General features: G+C 25.5%; 2 protein-coding genes and 1 long non-coding RNA gene across 7 annotated transcripts; 2 read left to right on the top strand and 1 right to left on the bottom strand.

Annotated features, from left to right (window-relative positions):
* The first annotated feature begins 622 nt into the window (after window positions 1-622).
* Window positions 623-12,368, top strand: LOC107999139 (polycomb protein Asx). 2 transcript variants are annotated; one of them, XM_017058810.3, is made up of 7 exons: window positions 623-1,267; window positions 1,511-1,770; window positions 1,892-3,001; window positions 3,081-3,362; window positions 3,487-4,311; window positions 4,406-4,642; window positions 6,096-12,368. In XM_017058810.3, exons 1-7 carry the CDS (start codon window positions 1,012-1,014, stop codon window positions 6,510-6,512), a joined length of 3,387 nt encoding a protein of 1,128 aa, XP_016914299.1. In that variant the 5' UTR covers window positions 623-1,011; the 3' UTR covers window positions 6,513-12,368. The 2 variants fall into 2 exon arrangements, with proteins under 2 accessions (XP_016914299.1, XP_028522868.1); XM_028667067.2 differs by lacking the exon at window positions 6,096-12,368 and adding an exon at window positions 5,777-5,820 and having other exon boundaries at window positions 633-1,267.
* LOC107998870 (protein spire) lies at window positions 10,432-20,933 on the bottom strand. 4 transcript variants are annotated; one of them, XM_017058401.3, is made up of 15 exons: window positions 20,721-20,921; window positions 19,814-20,118; window positions 18,753-18,784; window positions 18,554-18,677; window positions 18,328-18,479; window positions 17,665-17,886; window positions 17,347-17,376; window positions 16,671-16,934; window positions 16,408-16,549; window positions 13,507-13,637; window positions 13,147-13,402; window positions 12,773-13,083; window positions 12,370-12,618; window positions 11,994-12,280; window positions 10,432-11,877 (listed from the first exon to the last, which is right to left on the bottom strand). In XM_017058401.3, the coding sequence occupies exons 1-15, from the start codon at window positions 20,753-20,755 to the stop codon at window positions 11,652-11,654; spliced, it is 2,766 nt and encodes a 921-aa protein (XP_016913890.2). In that variant the 5' UTR covers window positions 20,756-20,921; the 3' UTR covers window positions 10,432-11,651. The 4 variants fall into 4 exon arrangements, with proteins under 4 accessions (XP_016913890.2, XP_028522875.1, XP_061931432.1 ...); XM_028667074.2 differs by lacking the exon at window positions 20,721-20,921 and adding an exon at window positions 20,395-20,420; XM_062075448.1 differs by lacking the exon at window positions 17,347-17,376 and having other exon boundaries at window positions 20,721-20,933.
* LOC133666140 (uncharacterized) lies at window positions 14,720-17,577 on the top strand. The gene is made up of 2 exons (XR_009829862.1): window positions 14,720-16,133; window positions 16,681-17,577. It is a non-coding gene; the product is annotated as an uncharacterized LOC133666140 (long non-coding RNA).
* Window positions 20,934-21,265: the final 332 nt, after the last annotated feature.

Genomic DNA, 21,265 nt, shown 5'->3' with positions numbered 1-21,265 from the left:
TAAATATTCATTGTTAGTTTTTATAATTTTTAAAACAGTGAAATCAAAATGGGCGGCAAAATTTCCATAAAAGATTTTCATAATTTTAAAGAAGTATAACACGTGATTTATTATTTATAAAATGCATATATAATATTTTTTGCATATAAATAATAAAATCAAACTAAGATTATTTTATAAAATAACTATTTGTTAATAGAATCTATGAAATTTTTAATAAGATAATTCAATTAAAAATACAAATCTTTTTTATCATGATTAGAAATATTTTCTTACTGTTCTTGTACTGCAAAATATATATATTTTTCTATTTATTTTATTCGTAATTATCATTTAGGAAGTTATATTTCTAATATATTAATATCTTTATTGTTTTCATCTTTATACATCTATTTTAATCTTTATAATTAATAATAGTATATTTTTATTTATTACTTAAATTAAATATAAATTATACAATAATTTCGAATTTTTTAAATTTTGATTTTGTTATTTTGAATTAATTTATATTTTTAAAATTTAAAATTTTTAATTTTAAATTCCATAATAAAAACCATAGTATCGAATTTAATATAGATAATATATAATATCTATGAAACTAAAAAGCACTCTATCTTGATGGCGCTTTTCTGGTATAAATATGTAAATACAATATGGCCGATAGAAGCGGAACTTTGCGAGTTTTTCCGAATGGCATTTTGCCAATGGATTAAAAAATAGTGAAATTTATAAATTCGTTCAAATTTTGTGCATCTACAATCTTTTAAACGAAATGGATTAGAAAATATTATGTAAATTATCGAAGTTTCTTTGATTGTATCAAAATGTCAGGAAAATGCTGTTATTAAAGAATGTTTATTTCTCAAATTAGGGTTATCGTTTTTTGAATTTTTTATTGCAATATGAAATAAAACTTAAAAAATTTGCATTTAATTGAATACAGTGCTATTGTGGATTTATGTTCGATTAGCCGGCATTTCGATCAATGATGTTCGCAATATAGGTATTGTCATGGACACAGATGTAGAACTTGCCAAAGGTGAAGGGTGTGAAACTAGTCCAGGTTGCTCTGGCTATTCTAGTATGGTGCACAGCAAAAAAGTTATTAAACATGCATTACGACAGCAGGCCAAAAGACGTAGAAAAAATACAACGATTGCAGCTGGAAATTCTCGTACTCTTCCAAGGATTGTCGTTAAACCACTACCTCCACCTCCACCGAATAATCCACCTTCTCCAGTTAATAATGTACAACATATTAACACTAGTAAGTGAAATGTAAATTAAATTTAATGATTAAATATAAATAAAATGACAAATGTAAATATAACAATAATATGATAAAATTACATTGATATAAAATTTTAATATATATATATTTTTTTATTATTATATGTTAATATAACATATGTATATTAACTTAATTTATTATTATATAATTATCATATTATTATAAATTTTATATAATATTTTTATATAAAAATTTTAATATAATATTATTTAAATATAGCAACGGAAGAACCTGCTGCCACAATGAGGGAAGTCCTGGCAAGTTTGCCAGGATTTAGCTTAAAATCTGGACGTAGACGATCAACAAAACGATTATCAGCAACTGCACAATTAGAAGCTGGTCTTGTAGATCTTGAATCTCCAGCAAGTATTTTAGCAAGCACAAGTTTACGTGCTCTTTTAAATAGGCATACTTTTCAAGGTTTACCACCTTTGTATCAAAGGAAACTTGCACAACTTTTACCTGCTGTAGATAGACAGGTAATTTTAAAAATATATATATTTATTAATAATATATTGATAGCAAATTATTCTATCTATCTTGTTTTTTTATTTTTATTAAAATAATATTTTTTTATAAAAATATATTTTTTTCTGTTAGGATGCTGCTACATCTGGATTAAACAATGAATTCTTTGCACGAGCATGCCTAGAATGGCGTAAACGCTTGGCAGAAGGAGAGTTTACTCCAGAAAATCAACAAAGATTAAAAATGGAAGCAGAAAGAGATAAAAATAAATTAGATCCATGGAAAGTAAAACATTTCGAACCTATATGGGGTGAGAAACGCGAACCTAAAATTAGATCAGGTCTTCATTGCATTGCGGAATCAAGATCTGGAGGAGCTGTAACACGTTCGAGTTTAAGACTTCGTTTAGAATCTAATGTAGATACACCTATATCAGATACTCCCTGTCCTATTATGTCTGAAGATAAAATTGAAGAAGATAATTGTAAAATTGAAACTAGTATAAATAATTCAGAAGAATTAAATGAAACAACAGAAATACAAGAATTATTACCAACAGGATATAATGAAACAACGCATACGTTAATTGATGAAAAACATATAGACTCTGTAAACATAAATTCTGTAGAAACGATAACTGATACTGAAATGCATCAGGATAAATTAGAAGAAGATGATAAAGATCTCTCAGAAAAACAACATATGCTTGAAGAAAGTGAAGTAGTAGTACAAGTTTGTCAAGAAAGTATTTCAAATACATTTGATGAAGAAATTCACTTATCTCAAGATGAAAAAAATCTTCAGTCAATAGAGAATCACATCCTTGAAGTATCTGAAGAAGATACAATACTTTTACCTGAAGAAAATTCACCAAGAACTAGTGAACAAACAGAACAAATGTCTCAAACATCTAGAGAAACATCATCTCAATTATCAACAGAATGTACATCTCAAACTTCCGTAGATCAAATATCTCAAATTTCGAAGGAACAAATATCCCAAATATCAGAAGAACAAATTTATCCGATGTCCGATTGTGAAGCTACAACTATACTCGAAACTTCATCGTCACATGAACAAGTTAGACCAACCGAAATCGTTATGAATGATTCAACAATAATCAACAATAATCAAACTGAAGTAACACAAGTTTCTCACGAGAATCCAACGGATGGTGAATCACAAATTCCTGAAGGAATGGAGATCGATAGTGAAACATTACAACGTATTCATGAATTGGAGGTGATAATTTTTATTGTTTATAAAGATATATTAAAATTATCAAGTTTTATTAAAAACATATAATATATCTCTTTTTAAGGTAAGGGGAGAAATGCGTGAAGCTTATGAAGAAATTTCGGGATGTCCCGAAGAAATAATGTATCCTATTCTCGACGGAATGGAAATGGGATCGAATAATACTGAAGAAACTGAAACACAGGTTGTCTCAGGACAACCAGAAACTACTAGAGATCAACAAGATGTAAATAGTGGAAATGAAGACGAAGCTCTTCGAGAAGCAAATAATTATGTGTGTTCTGAGATGTTAGAATGTAGTTGGTCGGTAGATCCCACAGTTAATAATATTAACAATAATAATAGGGTAAGTATACTGATAAAAAATTTTAATATCTTTGTATTCTTGGTATTAATTTCTTTTAAAATATATCATAACTGATTATTTATCTTATTTTTGATTTAAAAAAAATTAATTTTATTTCATAAAGCCTCAAGAAGAACTTCAAGTTCCATGGCCATTAGTAGCTGCAGCTCTTGATGGATCTGTTGCTGCTAATATTACAGTGACTACTCAGGATGAATGCAACGAGACACCTACTTCAACAGATTCAACTAATCCATCTCAACAATTTATCAATGCAGATTCTAATGTAGAATCAGTTAACTGTATCCAATTACCAGTTGTTCAAGGAACTCCGTTTCAGTCGGAAGGTCTCGCAATTGGTACACCAGGAACAAGTTGTATAATGAAAAATTTTCAATCTCAAAGTTCACCTATTATTGCATTTCCACAATTACAGTCTATTAGATTTGTGCAAACTAATTTTCATTCTGATCAAAACACTGCATCATCTTTAAATAGTACGTCCCCAATTAATGCTCAAATTCAGAATCAACAGAATACAACTTCACAAGTAAATATAATGAGAACGCAAGAAGAAGTCGTTCAATTAAATACTCAAAATAATAATACACGAAATATTAGAAATAATATGATTCAAAATCAAGTTCCGAATACTGTGACGGCAGCAATTAGCGTACAACCACAAAATCGTGCACAAAATACTATTGTAATTCAACACCAAGCATCGGCTCCTACGCAACCACGACAAGTCGTAGCGACCATACAACAACAACAATATCCTGGAGGAACAGTTGCTGTATCTTCAAGATCTTCACGTTCAAATAATCAAGGTAATCAGAGAGGTTCCAGGAATAACAATAAGGAACAAGGAGGAGGTCGATCTCGTAGTACTACAAAAGAACCACCCGGTGCTGTTAATTTGGAACGTAGTTATCAAATATGTCAAGCGGTAATTTAACACAAACTAAATTTTTAAAAAAATTTTAAAGATTCGAAATTTAATTTTTTTTGTTTCTTTAAAAAAAATATGTTTATCATTATAGGTTATACAAAGTTCACCAAATAGAGATCAACTAAAAGCTCATTTAAAACCTCCGCCTAGCTTACTTGCTAGAGGCGATGGTGCATTCACAACGAATAAATCTGGTGGCCGTACAATTACAACAGTCAAAACTCAGAAACCATCACAAACAATACAAAATAAACAAACTCAAAATAAAACACAAGCAGTTATGTTAAGACATGTATTTGCAACAGCACGTCAAGCGACTTCTACAGAGGTATGAGATATTTCTTCTAAAAATTATATGTAGTAACTTGTACTTTATTATAAAAATGAGAATATATTATTTATTTAATTCAGTTTTATAAAATTCAGTTTTGTATTATATATTGAATAGTATGTTGAATAGAAAACATTAAATTTTATTAAATATAAATAAAATATAATATTATAATTATTCGTATTATTCATATTATTTATATTTGTTTTATTGATTTTTATGTTGCATATATTTGTAACATAAAAATGATTAAGATATATATAGTAATTGAGAAATATAAATGCTTATTTTAAATTTTTAATCAATAGAGCAAAATAGAAATCGTTAATTAGAAAAAATATGATTTTTCATAGAAAAACAAATGTATAATTTTTTCATCAACGTTTTGTTTTTGAAAAAATCGATTTGAAGATTAGTTAGATATATGTATAATTAAATAGAATTCGATTATCATGATTCAATCCAATGAATTATTTCTATTCATGTTTATAAACATTTATTAAATCATGACTCAAATGATATAATAAGTTTTTGCAGAATGTTAAGTGAATGTTATGTGAATGTTTTTAATATATTACAAATATTATCATTCCTTTTGCCTCAATATTCTACAAATTAAAGAAGAATTAACAGTTTTCGATGTTTTTATTTTTTAATTTTTAAATTATTATAAAATTTCTTTTAGTTATAGTATTCCCTTTATTAATAAGTGAAAATCAAGACATATCTAACGATCTTAATGAGCGAGAAGGTATTGTACAATAACGATCGATTCAACACGAATTTTATATATAGATAGAAAAAAATATATAATTTTAATAGAAAAAATATATAATTGGTTTACCAAAATGTGATAGTGCTTCTTAATAAATGAAAAACTGAACAGCTTTCATTAAATAGAGATATTTATTTTTATAAAAAAAATAAATTATATGTATCTTATTGTTTAAAATTGGTTTTCTCGGAAATAAGACTAAAAAATTTTGTACAGAATTTTTTATTTTTTTTTTTTACATAGAATCAATCTTTTTTATCAGTTATATTACAACTTTCATTATTTTTGAAACATATATATAAAATAGAAACTCAAGCTTGCATCATATATTATTTGATATTTTTCTGTGTGTACAGTGCTAATCTTGCGGGTGGCTTGTGATGATCAATGTATCATACAGGTACCTAAATAAATAAATCTATTTTCTAGTTTTGAGTTTCTAAAAATAGTAGAAACAATATAATGATTTTCGTAAAGTAAAAAAATCAAGAAAGATATATCTTAATAACTTATTTCACAGAGGAATTTTTTTTTAAAAACAGAAAGAATAAGGAAAAAAAATATTAATAAAATTTTAGATGTTATATGTTTCTTTATTTTAATCAACTATTACATTATTCTTAAAATAAAATTTAAAATCAGAAAAATTGTTTCATGTTTAAATATTCTTTTTAGATTCCAGAAAGCAATAACATAGCACAATTAGGATCTACAACAACAGGAGGATTAGGTCAATATATATTGGTACAGAGAACAGGAGTTGGAGATAGTGCACCTAGAGCATCTTCTGCACCACCTCTACCTCCTCAAATTGCTGGAATGGGTGTCGGAGTGCATTTAGTACGTGGTAGACCTGCTAGTGCAGGAGAGGGTTCACATCAGGCAGTAACGTTAAAAGCAAGAGGTTCTGATGGTAGAGGAGGAGGTGGCGCCGAACCTGGAGCACCTGGAATGATTATGGGTGGAGATCCACCACCTCCATGTGAATGTAATATGCGTGGTGCTATGGTAATATGCCGTCAGTGTGGCGCGTTTTGTCACGATGATTGCATTGGGCCTCAACGTATTTGTGCTACCTGTCTGATACGTTAATCATTATTTAAATGATGTTTCTGTGTAAATTAAAAAAAAAAAAAACTGCATTACTGGAGTGCTGAGTATCAAATTGAGAACAAATATTATTTTGAATGGAGTCTTTGTCAGAAATCATTTATTACATGAATTTGAAAGAAACTGGAAGACTTCATATAGGCAACTAAATTTGTTGTTCAGCACTTTATTGTAAGTTGTGGTTCATGTAGAAAAGAGAATTAATGGATACAGTTGCAAATATTTTTAGAGTTTTCTCTTTTAATTCTTTTGAAATTATATTTTTAATATTAATTTATGGTTGTTCGAGCACAAAATGTTTTTTTTTCTTATTTTTATTTTAATTTTTTTTATTTCAATAGGCAATTTTTACAAAATTTTATTAATTTTTTATGAATTAATTTTTTAATTAATATTTATAATGAATTTTATTAAAATTACAACTGTATTCTTGTAATTCTTTAAGAGCAAAAAATATTACAGTCAAACTCTAATACCGTCTTCCAGTAAGCATCACATTCTTCAATATACATCTGTACTATTTATTTATTAACAAAAATTTAAGTTTATTCTTATTATGTAGATATTCCTGTACATGCTGATCTCAAGTTTAGTTGATTTAAAAAAATCAAAAACTTATTCTTATATGCTCTCTCGTAATTATTTCTTTTATAGCTTTTTAAATACAAAAAAATTCTCATTCATCATAAATCTATAATAGAGCATCTTGTACAGGAATCTTGTTATTTAAGGACGATTATTGATGATCAATATTATTAATCTATTGCAATGATGAAATCTAATTAGATGAATGTAGAATATACATATTTTAGCTTCATCTTTTTGTTGAAAACAATTTTTTAAGATATATATCGGTTATGTTATTTGCTTTATATTAACATGAAATTAAATATCATAAAAGGAATATAAAAAAAAAAAACGTATAAAAATCATAGATTCGCAGTTTTATATTATGTACATAATTCGCATTCTGAGATTTCAAGTTTTTATATGTTTTTGAATCTTTATAAAAAAGATGATTATTTTACACAAAATAGATGAATTTCAAAATGTTTGAAAAATTGAAAGCCATTGTATTATTTTTTTATGTAATTGCAATCGATTACAATTACAAGCATTGCGTCTTTGCATAAATATGATAATATGATTCATATAAATGATATCGATCATTTTCAAATTGCGTTTACTACATACCGATAAATTTTTTGTCGATATATTTCTTTGAAATCATTGATAAGGCTATGTAGTATTATTGCGATTCGATAGAACAACCATTGTGTATTTGTCGCTCAAATGTAAATAAAATCATATTCGTTTAACGTGTAAAATTCGTTTAATATGCGCAATGTACGTAATGATTAAAGTACGGATTTGGCGATCGTAAATTTTGTGGGAATACAATACTTGAATAGTATGAAATAATTTTAGCTTCTGATGCAGTTGTGACTATCAGAATTATTTCTAAGTATCTGCAAAGCATATTTCGTCATAATGCAATATAAGCTAAATTCGTACTTTATACGATAACGCATTACCTGTTGGAAACAGCAATAGTTACTTAACATATATATGTACAAAGGTATTCTATATTTAAGAATGCTGAAATTAAAAAAGTAGTATTAAGTCAGACAAGAGTATTTCTTTTGAACCATGAGATTATTTTTTTTTTTTACGTCCATCACGTAAAAGTTATAAATAATTATATATTATATACATATACATATTATGTGTGTGTGTGTCTATATATATATATATATATATATATATATATATATATGTATATATATATACATATACACATATATACACATATTATGTAATATTAAATAAATTTGTAGTATTATATAATACTATAAATAGAAAGGTTTGCTATTTCTCTATAAACTTTGACTTCAAAATTTGTATTCTTTTATATTATTATCATGCATAGAATATTTTGTTCATATACTTGCATAATTTCGTCTTTTAAACAAGTGTTTTAATATTTTATGACTGCATGATTTTATATTTTTAGCAACTACTAGACTCAATGGCTGTGATGTTTCTTTCTGGAATTTTAGCCATATGGTATTGTATTTCATTTTTAAAAACAGTATCATTTTTTAAAATAAATTCATTTTAAACTTTGTAATCGATCAATATTACTTGTAAATAGTACCTACCTTATATATTTTATGTACAAGTTTTAACATATTGCAGCAATCAAATTGTAATTAGATATTTTATATAAGAGGATATATTAAAAAATTTAGTAAATTTTAACATAAAAATAGTAGAAATTTTAATACAAATAATCTTAATAATAACAGATAATTGTTCTAGAAAATATTCTTTATATTTTTTATTTATTTTTTCATATTTTACTTACTTATATTTTAGTTTTAACATTTTAAATATTCTAGTTGTTTATTTACGTTATTACATCATTTTTAGACACTTCAGTTATATTTTCAATTTATTTATTTATATTTTAAGTTTTGTGAAATGAAAATTTCTATATATAAAATGTATATTATTTTATATTCTACGTATAGAATATAAATTATTTTGCATGCTATATCAATAATATAAAATATATAAAGAAAAATATAAAAAATTTTAAATAATGATATTTAAATATTCAAAAATCATTTCAGAAATTAACACAAAATAGTTTTTATTTATTTTCTATAATTATAAAATCTTCATTTATAATGATTTAAAAATATTTGAATCAAGCTTAATTACAGATTTTAATTTATATTTGTTTTTGTTTATATAAAAATAAAATTTAATGATAATTTCAAAATTTATAATTATATATTTTAATAATAATTAATATATCTATTATATAAATAAAAAGAATCATGTATTTTTTAAAAGTATTATATGTATATATATAAAAAAATATTCGATTAAAATGTAATTTATGTAAATAAAATCTAGCTTATTATAATAATAAACTAGAGAATAAGAGAAATTTTGTTTAAAAAGACAACATTATATTTAATGAATTAGAATAGAATGTATTTTGGTCACTTTCATCATAAAAACAAGACTTCTATTTATGGATATGTATTATATATATATATATATATATATATATATATATATAGTACATCGTACATAAAAATAATAAATTAATATAATAAATTATTTTTTTTCAATTGCCATCAAATAATCTTATTACATACATCTTAATCGTGCCATTGTGACTCTTAATTTTTTTAGTTTCGATTTATTATGATAACTTTCTACAAATGGAATTTCAGTTTTATATTTTTTATAAGATATCATTGCGTGCTTTTTTTTACATAGTATTTTCATTACATTGTCCGACAAAATCTATTTTTTATTCTATTTCAGAATTATACGAAATATTTTTATTTTGATTTTTACTTGAAAATTATTTAGAAATCTACTTATATGACTAAAAAAATAAATAAACTTCTTTCTTAACCAAACCGATGTACTCTTTTATAAAGATTACCAATTTTTTTTACATATATTAATAAATTTATAACCACGCTGTTTTATGTATACACTTCGATGCCAGACTTACAATCAGCATATTAATCATAGTGCAATTCGCATTTTTTGTTTGTACTCTGAACATCATCAGTTTACTTTTGTACATTTTTTCGTTAATAGCACATTTTTAAACTGTGCGAGTGAACAGCCACTTCATTGTACTAATTTCCTATAAACATGACCGTCACAAGAGCCACTATTTTTTTTTTTTTTTTTTTAAATTCATTTTCTTCTCCGCTTAGTTTATTTCATAGTAATTAATTTATATATAATTAAAAATGCAAACAAAAATAAAAATAATTTCATTTAGTATTAACAATAATATAAATAAAAAATATTTCAACAAATAATAATATAGAACAAAATATGAAAATTGTACTACATGTTCATATAAATTCCATAACAATATATGTATAATTATATGTACAATTACAAAGAAACACATCTGTAAGTTAATTCGCAGAATTAAATAAATATAATAAATAGTACACATAAAAAATAATAAATTAATATCACAAACATTATACAAAAAAATTTAAATGAATTAATTCCATTAAAACATACTTATAGTACAATTGTGCATCCGACTTCAATTCGCTCTAAATTAAATATATTCTCTTAAAATAAAATGATGTCATCGCAGAAAAATAATATTCTTTTCATTTGGGGTTGTCAGAGTATTTGATTCTCTCGCTAATTTATAGTTTATATGATTTTATAATATGCGTGTGCTTATGTATGCGTACCTCTCATCTTAATTAAATTATTAACAAAAGTTACAAACAAAAGTATTAAGAATTTCGAACACAATCATTATTAATATGTATAAAATATGAAATCTAAAATTACGCGCAAAAATTATGTTACATAAATATATTAACAAATTAAGGAAAATATAAATTTTTTAATAGTTCGAATTAATGATCATTTAATTTTAAACTATCGCATAGTTTGATAGATAAGAATTGATCATAATTCGATCGCTATTGCGCGGAACAATATTATGGCACATATATGTAGATTATATCTAGAGTTTCAACATTTTCATTGTTTCTTTGTTAATTTTTGCTTATGATAATTATTTTCTTTCAACTAAATTTTACAATAAATGCGATATTATTTTTAGATTTAATGTTCACAACAATATGGGAGCAAAAGGAACATATATGTACACATTTTTAAAATCCCGAGATAATTGATCGGGGTTAAATATGAATTCCCAGTTTTTATGAACTGAGAACACACGCGCATGTGACAATGCAATCGCATGATTGCATAATAATTTTTATTGAAGTTTATTATTAATAGTAATTATTGAAATGGGAAGCGAAAAATAGTTAATTGTCGTTAAGAACTAAACAGAATCTTAACTCTCATAATTAAATACTTGATTCTAATCATATTTCATTTTCAAATTTGCATGCATTAATGATCTACTTAGATGTAAGCCTGAATGTTGGTACGTTAGAATACATTAAATGTCACTGTGTGCCGATTTTATATAGATTTTTTTTGAAATTCCAGCTACGTTAAAATTATATATTTTACATTTAACTTTCTTTCATATTTTATTCCTTTTTAACTGGAACTTCATTTTTTTTCAGAGAGAATTCAAACATAGGCTGGAGATAAGTTTAAAGTGAGTCGTGAAATAACATTATTACGTATCGTAGCTCGTGTTGTTCTCGAACTTTTAATTATTTGTATCACCATAATACGGCAATCATGACAGACAACCATAGAAACACCTCGCAATCTCTCCGCGGCCAATCGTTGTTCCGAGTTTTGACTTGTGAAACTGGAGAATGCCTTCGGTGATGGTACATTGGCTGGTAATCTTTAATATAAATAATGTTTATAAATAATAATGTTAATATAAATAATGTTAATATAAATAATGTTTTTGAAGAATAATAATAATCAAAAATTATAACGTAATTAAATAAAGTAAACCTTTTATCTTGAATCTCTGTTTCACGACGAGCATGAGAAGGCGGTGTGGAAGTTGGTGTAAGTATCAAAACTGGTGTCGTAGTAGGCGTGGATGAAGGTGTTACACTTTTTAGCGATGAATCCTTGCGTCTAGAGGCTGGTGATGCCGGTGCAGATCCAGCTGCTCCGTTGCTTCTAAGCCAAGAACTCTTGCTAGTATCTGGTTCTGAAGATGATGGAGAAAGAAGAAGACCAGGAGATAGTAATACTACTGGGACATGGGCGAAGTGTTCAGTTGGAATTCGCATCTATAATACAGATAATATCTAAATGAAATCTAATATCTAAATATTATATATTAAATGAAATTGTATTAATAAAAATCTTGAAAATTTACTTTGGAATAACATTTCACACATACGGTCCTTTCACACAAACGACAACGTTGTCCCCAAGGTCCTAACAATCCGAATCTAGTTTTTAAACAAAGAAAACAAACACGTCTCTTCTCTACATCTTCCTTTACACGCCCTTCTACAGGCAGAGATTCCAATTCTGCTTTAGTTAATACACTCCGAATATGTACAATTTCTTCTAGAGTCAAAGAAAGTCTTTCATCTAAGAACATGTCACCTAATGTAGGTTTCTGTAAAAAAAGATTTATTATTAGATTTTTAATAATTTATTTTTAATAATTATTTTTTTAAATTTATATAAATTTATTAGTTAGTTTTATACTAATATTATTATATTAGTTTTTTTTTTAAATTTCGGTAATCGATAATCTTGTAATGTAATACCTGTCTTTTATCATCTTGACAATCTTCATTTTGATCTTCGCTATCTTTTGTATCTTCGGCAATAGTTTGTGATCGTCTCGGTTGTCTTGTTCTTGGCTGAGGACTTACACTTGGACTAGGATTCACACTAATATTAGGACTTGGACTTTGATTTAATAACAATTCTGTTGGACCTGTGTACTGACGACTTTGTGGTCTCGAATGAGGAAGAGAAGTAGTACCAGTTAATGCTGTAAGTGCTATAGTACGTTTAGCTGCGTGTTTTCGAGCCGATGCTCTTCTAGATGGACACTGCGTTGCAAGATCATAAGCTAAAAATAATAAATTTAAAAATAAATTTCCTTTTTCGTTCATTATAATAATCTAATAATTACATTCAAGTTGTGTATCACAAAATCGATGATATTCGTTCCTCGTCAAACGTAATCCACCAGTTCTTCGCCAAGGATTCGCAGAGTCTGCTTCGTCATCAAATCTGTGATCTTTATATCTAGTACGTATATTAGTTTTATCTGCAAATGTATAATCTTCTTTTAGTTGCCAATAATTTGATCCTTCGTCCTCTTCTTCGAATCTTGTCACCGTGAATTCATCATTATAATCTTCATCGTCATCTTCCTCCGCGTCCAGCTTTTTATTTAAATTTATATTTTATATATTTTTATTAAAATATATATCGAATTAGATAAAAAGAATTAAAAATAGAGATGCGTAAATTAACAATCATAATTTACCTTTAAATCAAAATCTACAGGAATTACTTTTCTTCTACTTGTAGAATTGGAACTATCCAATTCCCTTCGAGGAGGTTTTGGTATAGTAGGTGATCCATTATCCTTGATATCAGCAGCATTTTGAATATAATCTAAAAAATTTTTTTTATTCATAGAAATTGATTAAAAAAATATATTTATCGTTATTCGAAAACATAGGAATATACATGTTGATGATCAATGAACATGACGCATGAATGTGAGATTTTACAAAAAGAAAAAGGATCAAATATTTATAGAATTGTGGTACCTCAGTAAATCCTAAATATATACATAAGTGCTTCCTGTGCGGACGCATAAGATTATCATTATAATTATTACAAATATAATCATTAAAATTAACATAAAAAAATTGATAAAAAAAAACTCATAAATAATAATTCCATAATTCAATAAAAGTAAGATCAACATTCATTATAAAGTTTGATTACTATATTTTAAATATATACATATTATTATATAAAATTAGAATATCAATTAAAAAACAATTTTTATCAAATGTTGCATTAATCATATCAATATAATCAAAAGGAATTCATTATCTGTTTAAAATATATTTTTAAATATGCTATCTAAAAGAATTATGTTGATCAAAAGAAAGATGAATGATATGATTACCTGCGACCGTAATGCGCCTTCTACGCGACTTACGATTCCTGTTTCCCGGTACCCTAATATCTGGTTTGCCGATTCTCTGCCTCGGTTGCGGAACCGGTGGTACATTTGTTCTGTTTCGACTCGCGATAGTCGGTATGTTGGTAATAGTGCCGACAGTAGTAGTGACTGCAGTATTGCTTTGATTTTCTGTCTGCAACCATTGTGCCGCCACATCCTGCGCGGGTTCTTGTTCCTGCTCTGGTTGTGACGGTGGAACTTCACCCAGGACTATCATGCGAGACTCACCGCCTACGGTCGGTAACATTATTCCTCTTTTCAACATTTACCCTCTTTTTTCCTGCTAATATATACAATATGTTCGGTTTAACTTTTATTTTAATGCAATTGATAAAAAGTATACAAAAATAATCGTAAAACAGTTTCAACATAAACATTGATTCTTCAATGATGTTCATATAATATTGTTATATTGTATATTTTCTATATCATTTAAAAAAAATATTATAATTAAATATTTTAAATGTTACAATTAATAAATAAATGATTTATATAATAAATAATTGAATAATCAAATGTTTATGTATACTTAAACCGAACATACAAGGTGTCAACATAGTTCTTTACAGTGGTTCTACTTGCGACAACCACGATGTACAACCAGAAGTCACTAGTGTTGAATCTTCTATAATTTTTCGGCTTGGCTTGAGAATCTCACACTCTGTGAATCAAGACGTTTATCAAATTTACACGTTCCATCTAAGGTGATTAATCCATTGTTTCTCTTCATCGAAAAACAATAAACATTTTCGATTACCAGCATCCAAGCTGTTCTCCACGCTCATCTGTTCGTTTTTTCCATCCTGTTGAATCCTCGATCCACCGTGATGTTTGCAGATCCACTGGTAAGGACTGTACATCAAGCACACGTGCTCGTTAGTGTGCTTATTCTTCTTTTAATACACTTGACTTACTCGTACACATTTAGACGCAACCCATTGAATTTCACGCTCGAATTGCAGCTTCCCCCCAGGATGCACGCGAGAGAGAAAAGAAAATAAAGAAATATGGATAAACGAGAAACCGACGAGAATGTGACTAATGAAAAAAAAGAAAGACACGCGAGAAATTAAGTAAAAATCTAGATAGAGACACAATGACGTTTCGGGCGACGTCAACTCTCGCCCTTTGCGCGCTTTCGGTTATTGATCGCGAACCGTCTGGGGGCTTACAATGGTTTAAGCCGGCCTACCATCGCAAATCATGATTCATATGGATCGACCCTCTTTTATCGCGATGAAAAAATTAGTCATGATGCGTACCCTAATATATGATAAGAAAATGTAATAAGAAAATAATTTTCTTTCTAATAATTTCTTAATATGCACTGGAAAAAGGAATGATAAAATATTATTATAGATTATACAGAATAGCTAATAATTAATTTTAATAACTTATAACAGAAAGATTGAGATACGAGCATCAAATGATTATCATTGTTGATAATATTGTTGATAATATAATTATTTTGGTTATTATTGTTATTATGGTTAGTATTATTATTGAAAAAAATTAAGACACAAATACCACTATTCTGGCTGCACTGCGTTGCAATTGTCAAGTTCTACTGCTCTCAAGAGTACATCAAGAGTGAAAGATATACCTATTGCGCTCGCGTGCACTCATTGCGCATGTGTACTCTTAGTTAAATATATTTTTGTAAGAGTCAACTGCACATCACGTAATTCTATATCATGCATACTGTTGGTTCTTAATGCAACCATATTGTTGTAATTCGATTAAAATGTTTATTATAATTAATATGAAAACACTTGTTTTTTTGCAGTTTAGTTCTATTTTCACTTATTTTGAAAACTATTTCTAAATCTAAAATCTATTCTTGATATAAGAATTAAAAATTTTATTTTAGAAATTGAAAAGTAAAGAGAATGAGAAAAGAATAAAATAAATAGGTAATTAATACAATATTAAAAGTTTACTTTGAAATTTCAGTTGATTTATTTTATACATTTTGCAAAGAAAGATTTATTGAGGTACCACATAAATCAATTAGTAAAATTGATATGTATGGAATGTCGCGATTATTGATGTATAAAATATGAATTGAATGCATTGGTTTTCATGAATTTATTAAATAGTTGTATTCAAACAAAGATGTATTTCATAAAGCAGTATAACATGCAAAAAAAATTATTGCTATGCATATAAATATAAAATGCAACTTACCATTTTGAGGAGATGTTCTTTCAATCTTAGGAATGTATCTATTGCGTGAAGACCTTAAATTTGGTGGTTTCTTTATACTTTCCATAAGTAATTCTCGAAGAGTCCATTCCTTTTGAAGGGGTGGAAGCTGTCTTTCTGATGCCTGTATAAAATTATATCTCTAAAATGTACTGAAATTTGTAAAAACTATAATTTTTACAATCCTTTAATTAAACTTCCATTAATTGAATCTAAATAAAGCATTACTTTTAATAGAACGTTACCTTCTTTAAGGGTGGTCTACTCCGAATGAATTCAAGAATAACAGCATGGGCATCTTTCTTCAAATTCGGAGTTGGTGATGGTGTCTTCCTCAGATGATATCTTCTTTTCCGAATATCATCCATCAAAATTTCATAAGGTGTTAATTCAAATTCTGCTCCCTTTCCTCGCCCACGGGTTGTGCTTTTTGAACCCAAATTGGCTTCTACCTTTTTTAGCTTCACACCTTTTCTTAATTCTTGTATAACTTGTACCCAAAATCTTGCCTATTAAAATAATTATTTTAATTGATTCTTATTAAATATAATTAAAATTACAAAAAAAAATGATTTTTAAATTTTCAATAAATTTTACAATTTTTGTTTTTATGTTCAAATATATTAAATGCTATTAATATTATTTATTTAATATAGAGGATTGAAAAAAATTCCTAAAAAAACCTAATATTTTTATAAGATAAATTATAAAAATTAAAATTAAATTTTTGAAATATTTTGCATAAATTTAAAGTAAAATCATGCATTTATAATTTTATGAAAATCAATGTTTTAAAGCAGCTAATAATTGATAATAATAATTGTATATTAAGATTAATCATATTATATATATAATTATAATTATATTCTAAGTTCTAACACATCATTCTAACACATGCGCAAATTATTAGTAATGACATACTTGTATAGCCCTCCAAATCCTAATGTCAGTCTATAATGGTAGAGAGTCAAGTCAATAAATCTCAAATATCTTATCTCTGCAAAATGATAAATGACTTTACACGATATAGTAATATCAGTTGTTTCATTTTACATAACTTACTCCTATGCGATTTATTGATGATTATTTATGAAAATTACTTTTTAATTACAATAAAAAAAATATTTAATAAATGAAATTCGTATCGAAAAATAATGTTGTCTTATTTGTATATTGATAATTTATTATTTGCATATAATTTAAATTATTTGATATATTTTCTATAGTTGAAAATCTTACCCAATCAATGAAATCTAATGTATCAAGATTCTGAACGGACATGGAGATTTGTTTATTACTATCACTGTTGACAACTTCCTTCTGATTAGCTTGTAGTTTATCAGCTTCTATTGTGTCCAAAAATTGTGACAATTCCAGAGCTTCTGCTACAAATGCTCGTATTACAGCTTTATAATGAACTTCAGCAGATTCAATAGAAGTTTGCATGTGCCTGGTACATAACTATATATAAAAATTTATAGTATTATAAATAAAAAATAATAAAAAAAATATCAATATAAAAAAAATTATTAGAAATAATGTATGTATATATGTGTGTGTATATATATATATATATATATATATATATATATATATATATATAAAATAGTATAAAAATTCTTATAAAAGTATGATTTATGTTCAAATTATTTCTTCTAAATTAAAATAAATGCGAAAAAGATAAATATAATATAAAAACTATATTCAACAAAGTAAAAAATATATTTTTTGCAAATGAATTACAAAAAAATTTGCATATGTATTAAACAATTATATTATTATTTAATGATTTAACTTTTTAAATTTAAAATTGTTATATAAAATTTTTTATATAAGTTTTAAATTTTTCTTTTTACTACTTTTATATAAAATAAAAAATAAAGATTTGCTTATTGCACTTACTTGCATTACATTTTTCAAGGAATATATTGATTTTTCTTTATAGATATCACTTTTTTGTGATAAAAATTCATCTATGTCAGCAATACTTGAATCTCTCTCTATGCCTTCATCATCTGTTTCCTGTGGACGTTCTTCCATTTCTTCTTCAATTTCTATGTAGCAGAAAAAATTAGTCTTTATATGATTTTAATTTTTATTAATCATATTTTTTAGAAAATAATTGTACCTTGATCTGCACTTGTCATTAATGTTATAAGAGCTTCCAAATCCGGTGATAAAGGCCTTTCTTCTTGTTCATCTAGGCCGAAATCAAGTGCTTTGAATATCATCATACCTAATGAAAACATAGCCTGCACAAATAATATGTTTTTTTTATGAAATAACATAACATTCTTTTTTTATAAAACTTTAAATAAAATATTCACCTTTTTTTCAGATACATGGGGTTTTTCCAATTCTGTAATAAAAATATTGAAACATAAAAAATAAATTTTAAAGTTATCAAAATTTATATACAATTAGAAATATAATCAATTAATATGCAAAATTCAATAACTTTCGGTAATTTTTTTTTATATTTTTTCACCTTAAATTATTTACTATATTATACACAATTATATGATTTATAAATTTAAAAAAATATTTACAAATTTTTGAATTACAAATATAAATTTCAAAATAAATGAATCTTTCATATAAAATCATCAATTCTTTTTATATATTCTTTTTGCTTATCATTTACTACAATGATTTTCAATCTTTTTTTAATCTCACGGCATAAACTATTTAGGAGGTTATAGAACATGTGATTATTTTTTATATACATTCAGAATAGAAAATAGTATAAACAAAGATAATAAAATAAAATTAAATACATAATAATTTTTTGATATAAACAATAATAATTGAATTTAAAAACTTGAACAATGAAAAAAACTTATAAACCCATTTAATGAAAAAAAATATATTTCTGGATTTTTGTTTTATAAGAAAAGATTAATATTTTTTTTCTGTGAATATTTTGCCGCGCATTAATTCTACAGTAAAGCAATATATTATGCATATTAAGTTAAAACATAATATATATACATATTATATAAACACAAATAAATCTGGTATAGCTAAAAAAAATTATATAATCAAAAAAAATATATTAAATCAAATAATATATAATTACATTATATTAACTAAATATTATATTATTTTATAATTATAATATCTTTAAATAATTATGTATCAATTATATACATATGTATAATGGAATAATTATATTATAATTATATTTGAAAAAATAATTTAAAAATAGTTTTATAGTTATTGTGCTTAAAAATATATTATCTAATAACTATTATATACATACATTCTTTTATTCAATCTATTTTTTAATAATTATCTATTTTTCTCTTATTGATTATGAGACAATCAATATTGATAAGATTTCACGATAGAGAATAAATTTTCTTTAGAAAAGATTAAATCAACTTACCGATTAGATCGCCAAGCCAAACATCGCCATCCTTGTGAAGGACGATCTGCGATAACTCCGAGAGTTCATAAAAATTATTTCCCGGTAAACATGACAAACTCTTAGCCGTTTGATAGCATAATGCCCAAGCTTGTTCTTGGCTGACCGGTCCATTAAAAGACAGTAAAATATCTTTAAGATTTAGTCGGCCGTTTGCATCAAGTTTACATTTCGATCTTTTCATTTGTTTAACTTTTTTTTCATTATTGGAGACATCGAGACTATCCTCACAGGATGTTGAGATCTCTTTGTGCGTAGTCATTTTTCTGTAATTTCATTGACGAATTGCTCGAATATATAATATAATAATCACAAATAATTTAAAAAATGATTCATTTATGTAATCAAAGTTCATACATAAGTTCACAATTTAAACTTAGATTCATTGTATGAATAAATAATTATTTTATTTAATTTATTAAATAAATTAACTCAAATTAACAATGTATCTTATTTTCTTTTACAAAATTAATAAAAAATAAGAATACTTCACAAAATATAATAATCAAATAACATACTTAAATATAATAATAATAACATACTTATTGTGCATCGAAAATATTATACATATATAAAGTTGAATAAATATAATTTAATTCGATATATATTTTTGGATACGTATCTATTCAAATGTTATCCAAATTTTTGTTGTTTTATAATAATGCTGATATCTTTATTAAAAATAATATAAAACAATAACAAAAATAATAAATTTTTATAATAAAATATTGATAAGATATATAACTCAAAGATAAAATTATCAGTAAAATGAAATGAATATGTATACATATGTATGAATAACATAAATAAATTTAACAATTTTTAAATAAAACCGCACTAATATCATAAAGAAGTAGAAAAGAATTACTCATTAATATTTGTTATTCTATCTTCAAAAAACATAAGTTTAAAATTTTTTTTTATTAAAAATTATATTTTTTTTGTAGCTATTTTATTTAATTAATTGATTCTAACTATTTATACAACATTTCACGATTTTTGTAATAATTAAGAATTATTTATATATTATAAATTATAAACTCGAAGCGAATAGATATTTCAAATTACACAAGAACAAGAAGACTAAATATCTTTTATAATTCTCTACGTTCTTAAGAGATATATGAAAGCAGATAAACATTTATTACCATTCGTCATCATGTGCGCACACAGATATTAAATAGCGAGGTCACAAAATTAATCTAATGAAAAATTGAAAATGTTCTGATTGAATAGTAACATAAAAAAATGTCATCGCAATATTAATGATAGTATTTATTACAAATTTTTAATTATACTATATCTTTCTACAATTATACGCTCCTTTTACTGATTAAAATATTTATTAGAAAATATTTTTATAAAAATCTCATCCTCAATAAAATAAATTTAAACTAATTAAAAAATAACAAA

The sequence above is a fragment of the Apis cerana genome, linkage group LG5 (genome assembly GCF_029169275.1).
Source record: "Apis cerana isolate GH-2021 linkage group LG5, AcerK_1.0, whole genome shotgun sequence".
NCBI classification, from domain to species: domain Eukaryota; kingdom Metazoa; phylum Arthropoda; class Insecta; order Hymenoptera; family Apidae; genus Apis; species Apis cerana.
The sequence above is the reverse complement of the archived record's forward strand: the minus strand, read 5'-3'. Positions and strand labels throughout refer to the sequence as shown.

Excerpts from the sequence above, each read along its gene's own strand:
- LOC107999139 (XM_017058810.3), top strand. The coding sequence starts at position 1,012 with ATGGACACAGATGTAGAACTTGCCAAAGGTGAAGGGTGTGAAACTAGT. Across the intron at positions 1,771-1,891 it reads TACCTGCTGTAGATAGACAG|GATGCTGCTACATCTGGATT; the intron begins GTAATTTTAAAA and ends TTTTTCTGTTAG. Across the intron at positions 4,312-4,405 it reads GTTATCAAATATGTCAAGCG|GTTATACAAAGTTCACCAAA; the intron begins GTAATTTAACAC and ends TTATCATTATAG.
- LOC107998870 (XM_017058401.3), bottom strand. The coding sequence starts at position 20,755 with ATGTTTTTTGAAGATAGAATAACAAATATTAATGA. Across the intron at positions 13,638-16,407 it reads AAGAACATCTCCTCAAAATG|ATTATATTCAAAATGCTGCT; the intron begins GTAAGTTGCATT and ends AAAATTTTTTAG. Across the intron at positions 12,619-12,772 it reads GTCAAGATGATAAAAGACAG|AAACCTACATTAGGTGACAT; the intron begins GTATTACATTAC and ends CTTTTTTTACAG.